Source organism: Microcebus murinus, chromosome 19 (genome assembly GCF_040939455.1).
Source record: "Microcebus murinus isolate Inina chromosome 19, M.murinus_Inina_mat1.0, whole genome shotgun sequence".
NCBI classification, from domain to species: domain Eukaryota; kingdom Metazoa; phylum Chordata; class Mammalia; order Primates; family Cheirogaleidae; genus Microcebus; species Microcebus murinus.
Window position 1 is genome coordinate 49,733,437 of NC_134122.1, and position 17,405 is coordinate 49,750,841.

Here is a 17,405-nt window from a genome sequence, read left to right on the forward strand (position 1 = left end):
AACTATCGAAGGCCCACACCAAGCAGAAAGCTAGCTGGGAGCTGGGGCTAGCAGAGAATAAGACAAACGAGATCCTTCCTCTCCGAGCTGCATTACATCCTAGTGGCAGGAACAAGACAGTAAACAAAGAAACAGATTACCCAGAAAAATGTTGGCAAAGAAAGGTGCCAACACAAAGAAGTAAGAGTGGGGGGCGCTGTCGCACTGCACTGTTCTTCAGACTAGGTCAAAGGCGGCTCTCTGATGAAGTGACACTTAAGCTCAAATCAGACGAATAAGAAAGAACCATTCACGCAGTATCTGGGAAGAAGACCATTCTGGGCAGAGACACGAGTAAATGCTGTACCAAGTCCCAGGGCACGGTGAAGCCTGGCATGTTCGAGGCACGGCGGGAACGCTGGGACAGTGGGGGAGGGGAGGGAAGAGGCAGCAGGAAGAAGCCGGAGAGGGGGATGGGCCCAGGTCCCACGGAGCTGGGCAAGCCATGGTGAGTAATCTGGATGAGAGTGCAACGGGAGCCACTGGAAGCTTTTAAGCAGAGGAATGACAGGGTCTCATTACAATTAGGGTTATAACCAAATGACAGGGATGGTGGGAACTGCCCACGGGCCGATCCAACAACTCACTGGTGTTACCCAGCAGTTCAGGCAATGACAGTCCTAAGTGTACAGTCCGTGCTGGGGCCAGAGGTCAAGGCCTGTGCCCACTGTTTCCACTCCGCCAGCCCTTAGTTACTTGCCCATGACTCCATGGGCTTTCTAACACTGTCTTTGACTCTTTATGACTCTGAAATTCTAGCAGTGGCACAAGACAGAGTGGCTGCTCACTGCCCCGTAGTTGACACCGTGTGAGCAGCCCACTCACAGTGATATTTCACAACTTGCCGTGGCTTCCGCCAAGCTGGTAAGCCCTGCTCCGGGCTGTGGGTGACGCTAAGTGCAGGGCCTTGAGCCAGCTTACCTCCTCTCTGGCTTTCAGTGTCATCACTTATAAAATGGAAGTTAGGAGGTTCTTAACTTCTTGCCAATTTAAAGAAAGGAAGAAAATGCATATATGCACACATAATTATATGTCTCATTTCAGGGTATTTGCAGTCCCTTTGCTACCAGGCCATGAACCCCAGATTAAGACTTTTTGTCCTGGATGACTCCTAGTTTGCCTTTCGACACTAACATCTGTGACTGCGACCACAGCTGGAATCACACTTAACTTCCATCTTCCCTCTCAGGGATCCTAGGTGTCCATGACCACTGTCAACTACCTGCCTTTTAAAAAGAGATGAGAAGAGAAGAAATGTAGGAAATAAAGAAAAAGAAAAGGAGAAAAACATGACACTACTGTGTAAACCAAAAGATGTGTGACTTGAAGAATTCTTTAAGCTACCCAAATATTGCCCCCAAACTGAATCTCACCCCATTCCTAAATTAGTGATGACAGATACAGACCTTGGTCAGCATGAGAATGCCTCCCAGACCTCAATCATTCATATATTACATTCATGATTTTGCCAATTCTGGGCTCCTATTTACTTAATAGTTTTAAAATTCACTGTTGAAGAATAGTAAGGAAGGGCTAGTTTGTAATTTCATCTAAAATTTCTATATATATAATTTTTCTTACCCAGAAAAGCTTTCTCACAGCTACCTGTCTTTTGATATTTCCACATTAGAAACTCTGCATTTTAAAATGGAATGGAATAAGTCACTGTAGAATTTGATCTTGAAAATATCAAATTATTTTTTAAAAAGACTATTTTCTTCAACTATATTAGAAAGTGATCAACTGTCTTCCAGGTGTACTTACATTTTTCAGGTGGTGTTATTGTAATAGTCTGAGCTGTAAATTCTTCATCAAAATACCTGGTATCTGTTTCAGATGTTACTTGAGGCTTAAAAGGAGGTACAAGCTGTAAGAAGAAAGCAAAAGAATTATGTTAACTGATTTCAATTTAGCAACGTTCATTTTTAGGACAAAACTAGAGAACAAGTAACTCAATGAACAGTAAAAAAATCTCCAATGCTGAGTCACTGTGTAAGGTGGGTGTGGTATCTGGCTTCCTAGTCCACAGTCTAAGCACAACATGGTCCTTAGTTGCTCTGTATAAAATCTGATAGATTACATGAAACAACAAAGGAGAACCACAGAACAGGGCAGGAGGGAGATATTAAAACATCTGTCCTATTTTTTTCCCCAGTAACAAACATACATGTAAAATCCTATGGAGGGAGACCCCTGTGACGAGATGTAAGCTCTTCCTAGTGCCTAGCTTAAGAGATTATTAAAAATACAACTTAATAATAAAAGTATTCTCTAGGTCATGGAAAGATGCTGCCTTTGCACGGTGTAAGAACTGTGCCTTTATACTTTGCAGAGAACTAGAGAACTATGATTATTTGAGACAGGCATTGATGCCTGCCCCTTCGCTGGAACAGGGATTCATAGCAGCCTCTGAAGTTACATGCAAAATTTTGTCCACAGCTTTCTTCAGATCTTCAAAAGGGACTGAGATCCAAAAGAGACTAACAGTAACTGCTCCAGGATTGACAGGGCTGGACTCATGCATGCAGGTCCTGCCTCAAGCGAGCTTGGGCAGGGGGGAGGGTGCTGGGTGGGCAGACTGAGAGCCTCCTCCGCTGGAAGGAGTGGGCGGGGGAAGGCGCTTCTCAGGGCCCTGGCCTCCAGAGACAAGGGGGGCGGGGTCCCAGGGCCGGAGACAGAGTGCATGCTCTGATGAGGATCAGCCAGAAGGGAGAGGCCGCTTTTGGAACACAATTCTCACAGGGACAAGAAGTGGAAAATAGAATGATAGAAATTAGTATGTTTTCTGAGAACTTTTACAGCAACAGAAATACACAATTGGCTTTAGATCAATACATTTCTCCACTCTGTCACCAAATTATATTAAATAATAAGGCAAAAATCTTTAAATTATTCTTTAGACACACTACATTTTTAAAAACCAGGGAATGAGCACAGTTAAATGCGTGCTGTCAAAATAAAGGAACACATAGCAGTTTGTGGCACCTGATGCAAAGCATTTTTAATCTTCTTTTATCACTTTTTCTTTTTGCCCCAGTGTACAGCTACTCTGAGGTCTCCATTACTAGCAAGCACTCTTTTGGGGATGAACCAACTCTAAGTTCCATTTTTCAGCTGAGAGTGGCTGCTAAAGAACAAGATGGCTCCTCTCTCGGCCTCTTTAATCCCTACCTGGAACAGGTTCCTCCGGCAGCGGCGAGGAGGAACCTCTAGCTGCTCTGTTGGGGTCACTGGGCAGAGCATGGCGCTCCGCTGGGGGCTCCTCCCGCTTCCACTCGCGCACGTGCACACAGAGCAGCAGCTGCTACCCGCTGGAACTGCGCTCGCTCCCCTCTTAGGAAGCTTAGGGGGTAATTTCCTTCCTACCTGGCAGGAAAATGGGAGACGGGGATTCTGGTTGGGACGTTGGGATTTTTCCTTCTGACTATTCCACAGATGTTCACAAAATGGGTCTTCATTCTTCCAATCAAAAGTTAACCACAAGAAATTCTTTTGGTCAAACTGGGCTTCTCTTGGGCACTGGGAGGAGGTTTTGCTTACTTTGGCCCTTATCATCTGCTTCCAGAAATCTAAATCTGCCTTCAAGTTGTGGGAAAGCTCCTGTCCTTTTAGATCAGAGAGACAATGGTCATCTGTAACTTTAAAAAACTGAAACATATCTTTAAAAAGTTTTCAAAAGATTACAGGTGAGCCTAAAATAGTCTCTGTTTCAACGGTCACTTTATTACCAAGGCCTTTCCTGACCTTCCTACATCAAACAGTCACCCTCCCCATCGCTTTCTATTCTCACACAGTTTTCCTTCAAGACTTTTCACATCTGCTACACAGACACGTACACATACGTAGACAGACATAACACGCATGTATTTGTTTACTGTCACCATCATTATACCTCACCCCGAATAAAATATAAGTTCCATGGGGGCAAGGACTTTTTTCAAAAATAGAATTTTTTATTAAGAGATAGTGTCTCACTCTGTCACCCAGGCTGGAGTCCAGTGGTGTGATCATAGCTCACCGTAACCTCAAACACCTGGGCTCAAGTGATCTTCCTGCCGCAGCCTCCTGAGTAGCTGAGACTACAGGCCTGCAACTTATTGCTGATTATAGTCACTTTGTTGTACTATCAAATGTTGTTCATTCTAACTAACTATATTTCTGCACCCATTAATCACGCTCCATTTTTAGTTTTTGTAATGTGGTATCATTCTCTAAATATACTTAGTAACCTGTTTCTGTTTTTGTATTTCTGAGATTTATCACTCTTGATATATATAAATCTAAGTTATTCATTTTTACTCTTGAATAGTATTCCACTGTAAGACCGAGAAAAACATTTTGCATTTAATCTATATTATCACTTTGAGTAGTACTATCATCCTAAAAATCTTAAGTATCCAGTCCATAACCATGAGATGTCTTTCCATTTATTTATGTCTTAATATCTTTCAGCAATGTTTTGTATAGTCTACAGTGTACTAATCTTATGTTTCTTTGGTTAAATTTATTCTTAAATATTTTATTCTTTTTGATGCTATTAATATTTTCAATGCAACTATTTTTCTTAAGTTCCTTTTTGGAGTGTTTATACCTAATATATAGAAATACAATGTATTTTCTATGTTGATTTCACATCCTGCAACTTTACTGAATTTGTTTATTAGCTCTAAGAGTTCTGTGTGTGTGTGTAATTATGGTATATTAATTGCCTTAAAATCTGTGGTTATTTCCACCACTCTGTGTTGGCATATATGAATCAAAATATTGGAACATAGATATTTGTAGTAAAAATTGCCAACACTATTGAATGCTTATATTTGCCACAGACAGTAATCTGGTGGTATAATTTTTATTTCTTTCAAACATGAGAGAGTAGCCAGGCTCAGGTGGGGATTCTGGTTTGTATAATCTCTGTAAGAAACTGGTTTCATGCTTTGCGTGCATTTACATGTACATGTACTGGAAAGGAAGAAGTATAAAAGAGGATTTCTAACTAATAGATATAAGGCATATACGTATTATTACTTTATATGCTAAGCTTTACAATACTAGTGAATCCTTCTTGACATAAAACTAGAAACTAAAATTACTCTATTTCATTTTTACAAAACCATACAATAGTAATTGAAGTTCATACTATTAACCTTGATCCTTTAAAAAATACAACAGGCCCAAGACATGTGCCACATTAATATACAACTATTGTATCATAAATTGAACCTGCAAATATGAATATTTTAGCTATAACAAACATTAAATGTTTAATTAGTACATCTGCTTTCCCTGCAGGAATTTTGAAGGGCTTGTTAACATGATATGGGTGATTTGCACTGGTTTACAAGTAATCCCCAGAAATTTGAACTAATTTTTCCTTGATACGTTTTCTCATTGAAAAAGAACTTCACGAGCTCCAGTCATTCCACTGGCTGTAGGTCTGTGGGCAGGCAATGCTATTCACAAACATCCACAGGTATATTACATTACCTGAAGACCTCATTATACTTGGAGAGGATTCACTTATCAAAGTGAAAGGGCCCTCATTAGTGAAATGCTGGGGGCCTTTTTGAAAGGCAGAAGAGGGTAATAAAAAGAATTTGTTTCTATGGTAGTGTTTATGGACAAGCTGCATGCATTATAACTCTCAGGACTTCACTAAGAAAGAGCCTGGTGAAGCAATCTAATCTTTCTCTCCCCTTTAGCTGATCTCACATGCGCTGTCCAGCATCAGCAGTGTGGCAGCCTTTAATCACGACTTCTGATCAGAAATGTTTAAGAACATGAGCAAAAGCTGAATGAGTATATAAATCGGGAGAAATGACACATAGGCAATTTCCAACATATAAGCCAGTTTTCTTACAAATGGCTGCATGCAAATTGAAGAAAATGTGGGACCCATTTTAATAGAACAAAAAGAAAAAGACTAAAACCCAAAACTACTGTATAATGTAGGTAAGCTCCTAGGCAGTAATATTAGGGTCTATTAAAGCTAAAATAAAGGGAGAAAAATGCAACATTAATAGTATTAGTTCAGGCATGGTGGTTCACGCCAGTAATCCCAGAGCTTTGGGAGGCTGAGACAGGAGAATTGCTTGAGCCCAGGAGTTTGAAAGTAGCCTGGGCAACATAGTGAAATCCCCTCTCTTAAAAAACCTAATAACATTAAACCTTCCAAAAAGTGTTTATGGTATTCTTTTTTAGAGACATTCATATTATGTTTCTATGAAGATGATCAAGAACCTGTCTCCTTCTGTCCAACTTTTAGCACTGACACTCACAGCCACAGCTCCTCTCTAAACCCCACAGCAGACCAACCCTAAAGAGAACGCAGTAAGAGGGAGCATCTGGGGTGAGGGATAACATTTTTGGTGGAAGGAAAGGAAAGCCGAGGTGGAAGAGGTAGGAGTTCAGCTGGAGGCGGATGGGCAGCGAGCAGTTTCTATGGTGGGCAAGGAAGCTACTGGGAGAAAAGCAGCTGCATTTACTGGGAGCTCCTATGCCCAGGCACTGTACTAATTCACTCAATGTTGGAAACCAACTGGAATTTTATGAAGGACCCAGAAGTTGCAAGCTAAGTTTTTGAGGGCTCTGGCTCCAAAAGGGGGTAAAAGGATGGCAAGAGGGCAGAAGAGATTCTAAACACACACACACACACACACACACACACACACACACTCCCCTTTTGTAAACCAACTGGACATACAAGGTTCCCCTTGCAGGTGCATACCAAACAGTTAAACATCAAAGTGGTAATGACAAGGAACACCTCCTGTTAACCTGATAAAATCTCAGTTAAACAGGACTTACCTGAAGTACTTTATTCCCTAAAAAGAAAAAAGGTTTTTGAGCATTTCCTCTTTTCAATGTGTTTTTAAACTGAATGATAAAATATCTTCATTGAAAAGAATCTTATAGATCTAGTCCAATTCCCTTATTTTAAAATGAAAACAAGGAGACACTAAATTTTCATACTAAAGTCATACTACTCATCACAATATGAATAAAATTCAAATTAGTTTTAATCTAATCCTAAGTGCAGGCTCTATAACAAATCCTTTATGCTTAAAGCCTGAGTGTCCTTTAAAATATTCCCACCACCTCTGAAACACAGCACTTGCCCCATGGAAATATAAACAGTCTACTTATTTGTCTGTCTCAGCTACTAAACTGTAAACAACTTGAAGACAGGGACCTTACTGAAGTTGTCTTTACAAGGTACTTAATACAAAGTACAGTCATGTGTCCCTTACCAACACGGATATATTCTGAGAAATGCACTGCTAGGTGATTTTATCATTGAGGAAATCATAGAGTGACGTACACAAACCTAGATGGCAGAGCCTACCACACCTAGGCTATTGCTCCTAGACTACAAACTTGTACAGCAAATTACCGTTCTGTATACTGTAGGCAACTGTAACACAATCGTAGGTGTTTGTGAATCTAAACATAGAAAAGGCATGATGGAAATATGGTATTATAATCTTATGGGACTGCCATCATATATGGGGCCTGTCATTGACTGAAATGTCATTATGCAGTGTGTGACTGTAGATAAGCACTAAATATCTCCTAAATAAACACCATAAAATATTCATGGCGGGGCTGACATGCCTACTCACTACCAAAACGTGAGTTTGGTACCAAAGGCAATGATGATTACGCATCCTCTAAAACAGTCTGAATTTGTTACTGAGAATTGAGACCAAGAGAAAGGGAACAGCCTTGAGTTATCTCGTGTGTGTTGAACTAACCGTAACATTCACTGGTTTATATAAGCTCTTTCACTTACACAAACTCGTTAGAATGGTGCACAAATGTGAATTTGTGAGGTACTTCTTTGCAGGAATAGAAAACAATACTGTGTCACATGAAGAAAAGGCTTACAACAATGTGTAATTAAGAAAAAATACTAAGTTTTGCTTCTTATAATAGCCAAGCAGCTCCTACTGAACCCTCCTGCACATAATTATAAGCTCTGGAAAAAATATGAAACGCTACATGAAGGCTCTGGGAAGCAAGTGAAAACAGGCAGCTACTGAAGGGGAGGTGGACGCTAGGAATAAGGAAATGGCACTGTATGTATTTCCCATTTTTATGGCTTTTTGCCTGAAGATGGGCCCTACTTTACATAGGGCAAAAAACTTAAATGAGAAATCCACAGTCCTACTGCCATGAAGCAGCACAGGACAGAACTTGGACAAGCACAGCAGCTTAATATCGGAGAAGAGAATGCCAAAGACAGAGAGCTCTAAATTCTGTATCTAAGGTCTGCCCATGTCTCTGGCTGACTCCTGAACCATGCATGCACAGGGCAGACTCCAAACCCCTAGTGAAGTCTAAATAAACTGACCTGAAATTTTAACCCACTGGAGAGAAGACAGAGTTTGCAGTTTGAGTTCATCCATGATAACTTGCCTGCTAAAAAAAAAAAATTTAATATTCTTTGCTGTAACTTAACTGAATTCAGAGGCACAACAATGTATCAGTCACAATATCCAGGATATGTTCCAAAATGACTCAGAATTCATAAAAAAAAAAAAAAAAAGGAAAAAGAGCCCATACACCAGTAAAAGACATCAATGGACACTGATGCTGGGGTAACCTATATTGGAATTAGCAGACGGGGATTTTAAAGCAAGCTTTATTAACTACGTTCTTTGACGTAAAGTAAAACATGTTCATAATGAGTAAAACGGGTGGGAAAGCTCAGCAGTGAAACAGAAACTACTAATAAAAGGTCCAAATGGAAAATGGAAAATGAAAAAAATATATTTGAAATAAGAAATTCACGGTATGGGTTTACACCAGATTGGAATTTATATATAAGAATCGGTAAACTTGAAGATATATCAGTAGATTATCCAATCTGAGTGTCATAAAAAAATGTGAAAAACATGAACAGAACTTAAGGGACCTGTGGGACAGTATCTAAAAGTCCGACGGACATGTACGTGGATTTACAGAAGGAGAAGAGACAGACAATAAGGCAGAAAATACATTTCAAGAAATAATGGCTAAAAATTTTCCAGAGTTAATAAAGGAAATGAAGGCAATTCAAAAAGCTCAGAGAACCCCAAAAGGATAATGACAAAGAAAATCTCACCTAAACACACTTTATAGTCAAGAGACTGAAAACCAAGGTCTGCTGGGGTTCCATCAGAGAAGCAAAACTGTGTGCGCGCGCACAAAGCCTGGGGACCTTCGTCATGCAGCTAAACACACAGCCCGCCGGTGGCAGGAAAGGCTAAAAGTGGATCCCGGCAGGTGGAACAAGATGCAGGCCTGACCACTGCCTCACACTCATGAGAGGGCCCAGCATAAACAGCATGAATGAGCTGCGAAATGCCTGCTGCTGCACAGCCACCCTCCAAATCCCCAACAGAGCCTCATACAGCAAAGGAAAATGTAGGCCAGCCTCGTCAACTGCCATATCACAAAGCCATCACGCAAACAAAAATATCCTGAAAACTGCCAGTGAAATGTGACACATAACTTAAAAGGGAACAAATACTTAAACGCACTAAACCATCAACTCACAATTTTATATTCAGTGAAAATATCCTTCATGAATGAAGGTAAAATAAAGACATCGTCCCATAAGAAATTTCTTTTTGCCAGCTGCATTACAAGACATGATACAGGAAATTCTTTAGCTGAAGGAGAATGAGCCCAGAGAGAAACCTGGATCTTCAAGTTGAAACGTGCTGAAATTAGACAGTGGTGATGGTTGCACAGTCTGCAAATACCCTAAAAACCACTGAAGTGCATACTTCAACGGGTGAATCATATCTCAATAAAAGATTAATTTAAAAAAGAAAAGCACTGGAAATGGTAAATATGTAGGAAAAGAATGAATACTAAAAATCCTAACTTGGAATCTGGGACAGAGATGAAGATTAATCTTCAAATAGAAACACAGATGTTTAATGAACAAACTGAAAGACTTAAAATTAATATAATAAGATCTAGAAGATTCACTTAGGCCCTTTCAGAGGAGATACTATTTCATTGAGGCCTCTCTCTGCACGTGATAGGATATTACATATTTAATCAGTTCTCCTCCCACTGAAATGAGTATCAACCAAGTGACCAAAATAAATTATAAAATACCCAAATCACTCTCTAGAAGCAAGTTTTTTCTTCTTTTCTGAAGGAAATCTCTGAAAAATAAGTAGAAATGTAGAAAGTATTGAGATCCATCTCAAAATAAGACAAAAATTCCAAGTCAACCACCATTAAATACTTGTTGGTCTGCACTGTTTTGTTATGTTTTATAATTAGTACATAATTATGTTTTACAATGGTTATTATTTGTTTCTCCTTGAGGAACAAAGTAGTCAGCACAAAGTGGGCCTCTGTGGGCCTATATTTATTGACCTTACACCTCACTATCAATATGTTTTAATTGTAAATATTACTTTTTTCTATATATCTCCACTTTCATACTCCTCACTGGATCTTACCCTAAGTGTATAAGCAAAACAAACAAATACCCATTCTAAAGACTACGTTCATTTCAGCTATTTCTTTTTACTCTTCCATTTTCTTGAGTATCTCAAGCTTGGTGTTTCCATTTCTTTTACCTTTGACTTGATTTAAAAAAATAACTATTTTAAGCATTAAGAATAGAAAACATAAAAAGACAACCAGGTTTAACTGATGTTAACATCGTGTCATGTGTACTTTCAAACTTTTGTTTTTCTAAATATAAACTAGATACCACTAAATATCCATTCCTTTCCCTCTCACTAATGTTCAAGCATTTTCAACCTGTAAGAATGACAATTACATTACATTCAAGCATATATTGTTCTGGAGTTACTTTGAATGATTTGCATGCAACTGTTTACATTTTCCTCTCACATATGTGGTCATAAATTTAATGCTTTCTTTATTGTGTTGTAAAAATATTTTTAGTTATTATGGGCACATAATGGTTGTGTATCTTTACAGGGTACATGTGATATTTTGATATGTGCACACAGTGTGAATTAACCAAATCAGGGTAATTGGAGTATCCATCAGCTCAGACATTATTTCTTTGTGTCAGGAATATTCCAATCCTACTCTTTTAGTTAAAGTGTACCCTAACTTATTGTTGATTATAGTCACTTTGTTGTACTATCAAATGTTGTTCACTCTAACTATATTTTTGCATCCATTAACCACGCCCCATTTTCAGTTTTTGTAATGTGGTATCATTCTCTAAATATCCTTAGTAACTTGCTTGTTTATATTTCTGAGATTTACCACTCTTGATATATATAAATCTAAGTTATTTTTTACTCTTGAATAGTATTCCATTGTAAGACCAAGAAAAAAATTTTGCATTTAATCTATAGTATCACTTTGAGTAGTACCATCTTCCTAGCAATCTTAAGTATCCAGTCCATAACCATGAGATGTCTTTCCATTTATGTCTTCTCTCTCTCTCTCTCCTCTCTCTCTCTCGCTCTCTCTCTCTCTCTCTCTCCCTCCCTCCCTCCTTTATCATATTGAGGAAGTTTCCTTCTATTCCCAGTTTGTTTGGTTTTTTTTTTATCATAAATGGGTATTGCATTTTGTCAAATGCTCTTCCCGCATCACTTGAGATGATCGTGTGGGTTTTCTTCCATCATTTTATTATTGTGAGATATTACATTAATTTTTGTATGTTGAAACATCCTTGCATTCCTGGAATAAATCTCACTGGGTTATGGTGCATAATCCTTCAATTATACTTTTGAATGTTTTGCTAGCATTTTGTTAAGGAAGTTTTCATCTATGTTGACTACAGATATTGATCTATAATTTCCTTTTATTTTTGGTATCAGAATAATATTTACCTCATAGAATGAGTGAGGAAGTGTTCACTCCTCTTCAATTTTTTGGAAGAGTTTGAGAAGGGCTGCCAGTAGTTTTTCTTTAAATGTTAGGTAGAATTCTCCAGTGAAGCTTTTTTTCTCCTGAGCTTTTCTTTGTTGGGAGGTCTTTCATTACAGATTTTAATTTCCTTAAGAGTTATAGATCTAGTCAGATTTTCCATTTATTCTTATTTTGGTGGTTTGTATATTTCTAGGAATGTGTCCATTTCATCTAGGTTACCCAACTTACTGGCATACTGTTACTCATAGTATCCTCTTACAATCCTTTTTATTTCTGTAAAGTTGGCAGTAATGTCCTATTTTCATTTTTGATTTTAGTATTTCATTTTTTTCTCCTTTATCCCCTTAGTCAATCTGTCTAAAGCTATGGCCCCCAATCCCTGGGCCCCACAGCAGGAGGTGAGTGGTGGGCAAGCAAAGAGCTGCATCTGTATTTACAGCCATTCCCCACTGTGGGCACCACCACATAACCTCTGCCTCCTGTCAAATCATTAGGTTCTCATAGGAGTATGAACCCTGTAAACTGCACATTGCAGCTCCTTATGAGAGTCTAACGCCTGATGAGCTGAGGTGGTGATGTTAGTGCTGGGGAGTGGCTGCAAATCATTAGCAGAGGTTTGACTACACAATAATGTAATGCATTTGAATCATCCCTCACCCCCCTCTTGTCCATGGAAAAATGGTCTTCCATAAAACTGGTCCCTGGTGCCAAAAAGGTTGGAGACTGCTGGTCTAAAGCTATGTCAATTTTGTTAATCTTTTAAAATAATCAACTTTTGTTTTCATTTATTTTTCTCTATCGTTTTTCAATTCTCTATTTCATTTATTTCTATTGTAAGCTCTATGCCAATAAATTGGTTAATCTAGATAAATGATAAAGAGGTAAAACTACTAAAAAGATGTAAGAATCCTAAATTTGGATGCACCTAGAAACAAAACTTAAAAATAAAAAAGACTGATAGAACTAAAAGGATAAATAGTCAAAGCCACAATTACAGTTGAAGATTTCACTTCTCTCTTAGGAACTGATAAGAGGCAGTTAAGCAATCATTAAGTATGTAGAAGACCTAACACCCATTGGTGATATATTAATATCAGACAAAGTAGATTTCAAAACAAAGACTAGAGACATGGATATAGAGGGACATTTCATATTGACAAAGAGGTAAAACTGGATGGCGAGTGCCTGCAGTCCCAGCCTCTTAGGAGGCTTACACAGAAGGATCACTTGAACCCACTAGCTCTAGGCAGGCCTAGGCAACATAGTAAGATCCCATTTCTTAGGAAAGAAAGAGAGATAAGGAAGTAAATTCACCAAGAAGACATAATCCTAAATCTAAGTTCTCAACAGCACAGACAGCAAAACCAAACATAGACAAATAGGACTTAATTAAACTAAAAAGCTTCTATATAGCAAAAGAAATAATCAATAGAGTGAACAAACAACCTATAGAACGGGAGGGAGGAAATATCTGCAAATGATTTATCCAACAAGGAACCAATATCTAGAATATACAAAGAACTCAAACAACTCAACAAAAATGCCCAAATAATCCCATGAAAAAGTGATCAAGGCCAGGTGTGGTGGCTCACACCTGTAATCCTAGCACTCTGGGAGGCTGAGACAGGTGGATCCTTTGAGCGAGACCCCGTCTCTACTAAAAATAGAAATAAACTAGCTGGACAACTAAAAATATATAGAAAAAATTAGCCGAGCATGGTGGCGCATGCCTGTATTCCCAGCTACTCGGGAGGCTGAGGCAGAAGGATGGCTTGAGCCTAGGAGTTTGAGGTTGCTGTGAGCTAGATTGATGCCACAGCACTCTAGCCCAGGCAAGGCAACAGAGTGAGACTTTGTCTCAAAAAAATAAATAAATAAAAAATAAAAAAAGTGATCAAGTACATAAACAGATATTTCTCAAAAGACATACAAATCGTGAACAAGTACGTGAAAAAATGTTCAACATCATTAGTCATCAGAGAAATGCAAATCAAAACAACAATGAGATACCATCTTCCCCGGTTAAAACAGCTTTTATCAAAAAGACAGGCAATTATGAATACTGACAAGGATGTGGAAAAAGGGGAACCCTCGTATACCATCGATGGGAATATAAATGAGTACAACCACTATGGAGAACATTCCTTAAAAAACTAAAAATAGCTGGGCGTGGTGGCTCACACCTGTAATCCTAGCACTCTGGGAGGCTGAGCCAGGAGGATTGAGGCAGGAGGATCACTCAAGGTCAGGAGTTTGAGGTTGCTGTGAGCTAGGCTGACACCACAGCACACTAGCCCAGGCAACAGAGTGAGACTCTGTCTCAAAAAAAAAAAAAAAAAAAAAAGATACTAAAAATAGATCCAGCAATCCCACTACTTGGTATAATTCCAAAAGAAAGGAAATCAGTATATTGAAAAGATATCTTCACTTCCATATTTATTGCAGCACTATTCGTAATAGCCCAAATTTGGAATCAACCTAAGTATCCATCAAATATGAATGGATAGAGAAAATGTGGTACACAATGAAATATTATTCAGCCATAGAAAAAAATAAAATCCTATCATTTGCAACAACATGGATGTTAAATGAAATAATACAAGCACAGAAAGACAAGACTTGCATGTTCTCACTCATATGTGGGAGCTAAAAATTGAAACAACTGATCTCATGGAGACTGAGAGTAGAATGACGAGTACCAGAGGCCGGGAAGGGTAGCAGGGACAGGGCATGAAGTGGGGATGGTTAATGGGTGCAAAAATATAGATATACAGAATGAAAAATATTTGTTAGCACAACAAAGTGACTACAGTCAACAGTAAGTTAGGGCATACTTTAAAATAACTAAAAGAATGGAATTGTAATTTTCCTAGCACAAAGCAATAATACATGTTTGAAATGGTGTATATCCCAGTTACTCTGATTTGATTATTACATTGATACATAATACTCAAATCCATTTGACACACTATATGCCTATATAAAAACATCACATGTACCCCATAAATATATTCAACTATTATGTACCTATACTGATCAAAAATAAAAAATTTAATGCTCAATATCACTAATCATCAGAGAAATACAAATTAAAACTACAGTGAGATACGATCTTATACCAGCCAATATGGCTATTATTAAAGACACAAAAAATGACAGATGTTGGTGAGGATGTGGAGAAAAGGACACTCTTACATACTGTTGATAGAAACGTAAATCACCACAACCTCTATAGAAAACAGGATGGAGATTTCTCAAAGAACTAAAAATATAACTACCATTTGATCTAGCAATCCCCACTACTGGGTGTTTTGCTTTGGGATACTCTTTTCCTTGGGATACTAATGGAAAAGAAATCAATATATCAAAAAGATACCTGCACTCATGTTTATCACATCACTAACTCACAATAGCAAAGATGGAATCAATCTAAGTGTCCATCAATGGAGGAATGGATAAAGAAAAGTGGTATACTGACACAAGGGAATACCATTCAGCTACTAAAAAGAACGAAATCAGGTCTTTTGCAGCAATGTGGAAGGAACTGAAGGCTATTATCTTAAGTGAAACAAGCCAGGCACATAAAGTCAAATGTTGCATGTCCTCACTTGCAAGTGAGTGCCAAAATATGTGTCCATGTGGACATACAGTGGAAGGATATACAATGAAGATTCACAAGGGTAAAGGGGTGGGAGGTGGAGGATGAGAAATTAGTTAATGAGCCTGTAATCCTAGCACTCTGGGAGGCCCAGGCTGGCAGATTGCTTGAGGTCAGGAGTTTGAAACCAGCCTGAGCAAGAGCGAGACTCCGTCTCTACTATAAATAGAAAGAAATTAACTGGCCGACTAATATACATAGAAAAAATTAGCCAAGCATGGTGGTGCATGCCTGTAGTCCCACCTACTCAGGAGGCTGAGGCAGCAGGATGGCTTGAGCCCAGGAGTTTGAGGTTGCTGTGAGCTAGGCTGATGCCACGGCACTCACTCTAACCTGGGCAACAAAGCGAGACTCTGTCTCAAAAAATAAAAAAGAAAAAAGAAATCAATGAGTACAATATATGGTATTTGGGTCACATGTTTCCTAAAAGCCTTGACTTGACCACTAAACAATCTATACAAGTAATAAAATTGCACTTGTACCCTATAAATTTGTACAAATAAAAAAATGAATGTACATGAAGCTAACGATGAGGTTTCAAAATACATGAAGCAAAACTGAAAAGATAAACAAATCCACAGTTATAGTTGATTTCAATAATCTTTTTTCAGTAACTGATAGAAAAAGTAGATAAAATAAGTAAGAATATATTATAGAATACATAAATACTATCAATCATCTTGACCTAATGGGCACTGGTAGAACACTTCATGCAATAAATACAGAATACAGTTGACCCCTGAACACCACAAATTTGAACAGGTGGGGGGGATAGGCCTATTCATGCGCAGGTTTCCTTCCATCTCTGCCACTCCTGAAACAGCAAGACCAACCCTCCTCAGCTACTCAACTGAAGATGACAAGGATAAAGATCTTTATGATGATCCAATTCATTTAATAAATAGTAAATATATTTTCTCTTCCTTATGATTTTCTTAATAACATTTTCTCTACCTTACTGTGTTGTAAGAATACAGTATATGATCCATATAACATACAAAGTATGTGTTATTCAACTGTTTATGTTATTGGTAAGGCTTCAGGTCAATGGTAGGCTGTCAGTAATTATGTTTTTAAGGAATCAAAAGTTATACATGGATTTTTGACTGAATGGAGGTGGGGTTGGCACCTCTAACTCCTGTGTTGTTCAAGTGTCTACTGTATAGATTTTTTTCAAGAGTAACATGACCATTTTCTGGGCCATAAACAAATCTTCATGAGTTTAAAAGTATTAAAATCATATAAAGTATGTTTTTCAACCACAAGAGAATTAAGCTAGGAATCAATAACTGAAAGATACCTGAAAAATATACTTGGAAATTAAACAACACAATTATAAATAACCGTCATGTTAAAAAGGAATCAAAAAGAGAATTAAAAATCTTCTGAAATAAAAACACAACATCAAAATTTGTAAAGCGTGACTAACAGTCCTTAGGAACTTAACTTAGATGATATATTCCTTGAAAGACACAAAATACCAAAACTCATTCGATAATCACAACAGGCCCATAATAATTAAAGAAATTGAATTCATAGTTAAAAACCACCCAAGAAAAGACAAAACTCCAGGCCCAGGTGGTGGTTTCACTGGTAAATGCTACCAAATATTTAATTAACAAATAGTATCAATTCTATACATATAATTCCATAAAATTGAGAAGTACTTTCCCCCCGTTTTAATAAGGCAAACATGATACTGAAATGAAAATCATATAAAGACATTTTAAGAAAAGAAGATGATATAATCATATCACTCTTGATTTTAGGATGCAAAAATCCTTTAAAAATACACTGTATTAAATCCAGCAATACATAATAACACACCATGAACAGGTGGGTT

General features: G+C 38.0%; 1 protein-coding gene across 2 annotated transcripts in view; it reads right to left on the bottom strand.

Moving 5' to 3' along the window:
* The window catches only part of AKT3 (AKT serine/threonine kinase 3), a 281,167-nt gene that overhangs the window by 10,366 nt on the left and 253,396 nt on the right, over positions 1-17,405 (bottom strand). For both annotated transcript variants that reach the window (XM_012751176.3, XM_075995527.1), the window contains one exon: positions 1,804-1,906. In XM_012751176.3, the coding sequence (XP_012606630.1) occupies positions 1,804-1,906 (103 nt within the window). The remainder of the gene's footprint in view (positions 1-1,803; positions 1,907-17,405) is intronic.